Below are 5,518 nucleotides of genomic sequence, written 5' to 3' on the forward strand. Positions count from 1 at the left end.
ATTAAAAGTCAACTTCATCAATGCTACTGTACACATAAATTTATTATTCCATAACAAATAATTAAAAAAATAATCAAATTATACGGCTTGTCTGTCCGTGTTTGGGATCAGAGCTAATTTAAAAGTCAAGATTCATGCTTAAAACAGTAAAAACCTACACTTTTCCATAACTTTTTTTCATTTAATTGTCTGCCCCAGCTGCTGGATGGACCTGTCTCTTGGGCTTTTACTTTCCTATATCACGTAGCTCCAAAAGCATTTAAAGATGATCTCCATCAACCTGTAAAATATTACTTCTTTTGAGGAAATGTTTCTGTCATTGCCATTAATATTCTCATATCTTCATCTTAATTCTTCTCTTCTCTCTTGTTCAATCTCTTGTCTTAAACCGATATATATGAGTAGTATATTGGAGGCTTGTGTTAAGTACTTGTCTCTTGCTCCAAACGAAAATTAAAACATCGGCAAAAGAGTTGATAACTTTATATCTGAATATGGAAGTTCGGTCCAGAAGACTTAGAGAAACCAGCCCGGACAGAGCAAAAGTCTGCCTCAGACCACGAGTCAAACCCGTCAAAAAAGTCCAGATTGTTTACTATCTATCAAGAAATGGCCACCTTGAACATCCTCATTATATGGAGGTTACCCATTTAGCTGATCAACCACTTCGTTTGAGAGGTAAAGCTACCAGCTTTGTTTTTTCTGTTTTGAGATTATTTTATTGATAATGGTTTACTTACATTGTCTATTTTGGCTTTCTTTGATGAACATATATAGATGTAATGGATAGACTTACGCTTCTTAGGGGAAAAGGAATGCCCTCACTCTACTCTTGGTCTTGCAAAAGGTAACTTTTTTTTTTATTAAAGGCTCTCTGTTTTATTTACGTAGTCTTTATTTTTTGTGATTAATGTGATTAAGTTTTGCAGGAGCTACAAGAATGGTTATGTGTGGAACGATTTGGCTGAAAATGATATAATTTATGCAGCAGAAGGAGCTGAATTTGTACTCAAAGGTTCTGAACTAGTTGAAGGATGTTCGGGTCAGTTTATTTTACTTTTAATTATTGCTATTAGATAGGATAACCCAGTTGGGATTTTAAAAGTCTCATGAACATTTTCATGTACTTTCAGAAGGATTAAACCAGATTCAGATAAGCAGAGACTTAAGCTTCCAAACAAGACCGAAATCACTGGGAACCGAGAAGTACCCCAAATACGACGACGTTCGAGACTACGATGAGGAAGAGGAACCTGAAGAGTACGAAGACGAAGAGAAGGTCAGCTACACCAGCTCCACTACTCCCCATTCTCGTTGTTCCAGGGGAGTTTCCACTGACGAACTTGAAGAACCCCAACCCCAAACACAAACACGGACCCAAAAAACTTCCTCCGTCAGCGACAAAGCAGAACAAACCATCACCGTCACCACCGACTCCAACACAACCACCAACAACCGTTCCAGAAGGTTTGACGACAATGTCGTGGTGGACCGAGTCATCTCCGAATCGGCGGTGGCTCCGAGTCGCAACTCAGTCCTGCTCCAACTCATCGCCTGTGGCAGCTCAGCGGTGGCCAAGGCAAAAAGCTCGCCGTGCGTGAGACCGAGTGATGAAGTGGGCAGATCCCAAAGGATTATTAGAAATAGTTATAATAATATTACGAGAAGTGGTAGTGATCTTGGGCGAGGGGTTATGTGGAAGAACGCAGTGAAAATGGCGGACGAAGATATGATTAACTATATGTCGGAGAACCCCAGATTTGGGAACCCTCAGGCGCAGGAGAAGGAGTACTTCAGTGGAAGTATCGTCGAGTCCATGACTGACGACCGAGCCGCCGCCGTCGCCTCCGCCACACCGGTTCTTAAAAGGTCCAACTCTTACAACGAAGAAAGGTAAGAAAAGTATTAATTATTAAATTCTTTTGGGCCCTAAACCCATTTGTAGACCGCATTTGTGGGCCCTATATTCTAGGGTTTTGGAGAGTTCTTCACCTGACCTTCGTCCATGTCAAGATATTACATTTAAACAAAAAAAATTTGCCAGTACAATGTTATCATTAGGATATTGTCTTTACATTTTTTTTTTGTTTTTGTTTTTTGATATTTTCAAGGGCTGAATTAATTTGGTTATATTTTGTTAATTTTTTTTGTAAATAAATTTGTCACACAATTATGTTTTAAACTTTACTTTTTAATTTAATAAATATTTGTAGGTGGAAGGTTGGAACCATAATATAACATATGACAAGTATATCCGCACACGCACACATTATTATTGGATACATGCACACGCATAATATTATTGTTCCAAACGATCAACGACTCTATAGTCCAATGACATTAGAATACTAGCAGCTACTTTTTTGTTGTTGCAAATGAACTTTTGTAGGGTAGAGATACAATTGTTTTTATGAGGTCGTCTAACTTAACAACTTTAGCTTTATGTTATAAAACATTAATTAGTAAAAAGTTATAAAGCAATATTTGTATTGACATTATTAGTTAGTTGAGATAAGATTGCCTTTTCTGATTTATTGTCCTTTCCTTGTTTTTATTAGTGAAAATTTTATGAGTTATGGTAAGTTATTAAGGAAGATTAGTGGTTTGCATTTTCTATTATTTTGACTTGTTAATAATAATGCATTGCTGCTAAGCTGATCTATGATTATGGATCAGGAGCTCCAAAGCTGGTATGGAGGAAACTCTGGAGAATGAAGAAGAGAAGAAGAAACCAAAGGCAAAAATTAGTGGAAAGTGCATACCAAGAAAGAAATCATCAGCACACGAACCCAAGAAATGAAATGATGCTTTTTTTTTTTGCTAATATCATAAGTTGTTTTTAAATTTATTATGAGTGGTAGTATGGGGTTGTTGATTACTTTAATATGTAATTATTAGCACTAATTATCGGGTTTACCTTTCGTGTTGTCATTATGATCAGACCTATGTATCACTTACCATATGAAAGAAAAAGTTACGTAAAAGCAATGGTTGAAAGTCTTTATTGGGATTTTGATATACTGGAGTGATATGCATGGGATTCTTTATGTTCACTAATTTGCTTGGTTATAATATATTTTAAGATTTTTCGATTTTAGTGGTTTGTCTAATAGAAGTTGATTATCGTCATTATTGGACATTAATATCGATGTGAAAAGAAATTTGGATAACCTTTGCACGGACTCAGAAAATTGTGGTAGATTATTTCTTTTCAATAATTTTTATCAATATAACTTTTTTTTTCTTTTTAAACTAATTAAGTTTATGGGAATAGCTTTTCTTAATTAAATATGAGGTATGAAAATTCTCATATATTTATGCCACAAGAAACAGCCTCATATATTCTTAGATTTTATTTTAAAAAAACCATAATTTTTTTTAATATGGTAGTTATAATTAGTTTGAATTATTTTAGGAAAATTTGGGTATTTATGTATAGTGTAGGTTCCTATATCCAAAAAAGTATCATCATTTACTAACATTAACAAATAATGTTAGTATTTGTTGTTTGGTTTCCAAAAATATTATTTTTATTTTTTTAGCCTCCATCTCTCTTATCTCGGATCACCCTTTGATTTTTTAGAGAGTCCCATCACAAAACCATAATCACCTTCAAATTTCATTGAATAAACGTCTCCGACTTTAATATTCTCCTCCTTTTTTTTCTTATCTCTTTGTTCTTCTCTCTTAATGTGTCCATGGAGACTAAAATAAAATGTCCTGTGATAGTTTTTGATGATATAAAACGTAAACCCACTAAAAGTTCAATTAAGACACTAATTTATGCATTTCGAATAGATCTGTGCATGATTTTGGTTTTTTTTTTGCAACTTTTTTCACAATTTTTTAGATCTAAAACGTAAAAATTTGTAGAAAACTCGATATACCTCGATACACATCTGTGTGTCTCGATGCTCTGCTCAATGGGCCCTTAAAAATCATGATTTTCATGAAGAAAAAAAAACACCATTAGCCTTGACACACCTCAACATGCCTCGACACACCTCGATGCAATTCATAGAAAGTGCATAACTTTTCACTCGGGTGTCCGTTTGAGGTGATTTTTTTTTTAATTTTGGTATTTTTTTGTGATCTACACGTCTGAGATGTGTACATGTAAATTTTAGAAGTTTAAAGCTTGAAAACATACCCAACTTTGAAAATATAGATGTATTATTTTGAACTTTGGGGTGTTTTCAAGCTTTCAACTTTCCCAATGTGTGTGTACACATCTTAGATGTGTAGATCTCAAAAAAAGACCCAAATTAAAAAAAAATCACCTAAAACAGACACCCAAGTGAAAAGTTATGCACTTTCTATGAATTGCATATAGTTGCATCGAGGTGTGTCGAGACATATCGAGGTGACATCGAGGTAGATGGTTTTTTATATGAAAATCATGATTTTTAAGGGCCCATCATGCTGGACATCGAGGCACATCGAGGTGTATCGAGATATATCATAAAAATCATGATTTTCATGAGAAAAAACCATCTACTTCGACATGCCTCAACACACCTCAATGCAATTCATAGAAAGTGCATAACTTTTCACTCGGGTGTCCATTTTAGGTGATTTTTTTTTTGAATTTGGATATTTTTTTTTTGAGATCTACACATGTAAGATGTGTACACACACATTGGTGAATTTGAAAGCTTGAAAACACCCCAAAGTTCAAAACAATACCCCTATATTTTAAAAGTTGGGTATGTTTTCAAGCTTTCAACTTCTTAAATGTGAATGTGCACATCTCAAACGTGTAGAACACAAAAAAATACCAAAATTAAAAAAAAATCACCTCAAACGGACATCTGAGTGAAAAATTATGCACTTTCTATGAATTGCATCGAGTTGCATCGATGTGTGTCGAGGCATGTCGAGGTAGCATTGAGGCAGATTGTTTTTTTTTCATGAAAATCATGATTTTTAAGGGCCCATCGAGCTGGGCATCGAGGCACATCGAGGTATATCGAGTTTTCTGCAAATTTTTACGTTTCAAATCTAAAATATTGTGAAAAAAAATTGCAAAAAACCAAAAAATCATGCACAGATCTATTCGAAATGCATAAGTTAGTGTATTAATTGAACTTTTAGTGGGTTTAAGTTTTATATCATAAAAAACTATCATGGATCATTTTATTTTAGTCTCCATGGATACTTTAAGGGAGAAGAAAGAAAGAAATAAGAAATAAAGGAATGAGGATGCCAAAGTTGGGGACGTTTTTTCAAAGAAAATTGGTGGTGATGATGATTTTGTGGTTGCTGTCATGACTCTTCAAAGAATCAAAGGGTGACTCGAGAGAAAAAGAGTGAGAGAAGAGAGATTGAGGCTAAAAAAAATAAAATGGGTATTTTTGGAAACCAAACAAATAGTAGCATTATTTTGGAATGTTTGTAAATGATGATATTTTTTAGATATAAGAACCTACACTATGCATAAATACCCAAATTTCCCTTATTTTAATGTTGACTGTTTGTGTAGCACATATATATATTTTAAAAAAATATAAGTTATAGC

The 5,518-nt window shown here is 34.1% G+C and overlaps 1 protein-coding gene across 1 annotated transcript; it reads left to right on the forward strand.

Annotated features, from left to right (window-relative positions):
- The first annotated feature begins 277 nt into the window (after positions 1-277).
- On the forward strand, positions 278-3,145 carry LOC133830347 (protein SOSEKI 2). Its single transcript, XM_062260323.1, has 5 exons — positions 278-678; positions 778-847; positions 930-1,042; positions 1,134-1,893; positions 2,677-3,145. Exons 1-5 carry the CDS (start codon positions 495-497, stop codon positions 2,798-2,800), a joined length of 1,251 nt encoding a protein of 416 aa, XP_062116307.1. The 5' UTR covers positions 278-494; the 3' UTR covers positions 2,801-3,145.
- The last annotated feature ends 2,373 nt before the right edge of the window (positions 3,146-5,518 follow it).

The sequence above is a fragment of the Humulus lupulus genome, chromosome 1 (assembly GCF_963169125.1).
Source record: "Humulus lupulus chromosome 1, drHumLupu1.1, whole genome shotgun sequence".
Lineage (NCBI taxonomy): Eukaryota > Viridiplantae > Streptophyta > Magnoliopsida > Rosales > Cannabaceae > Humulus > Humulus lupulus.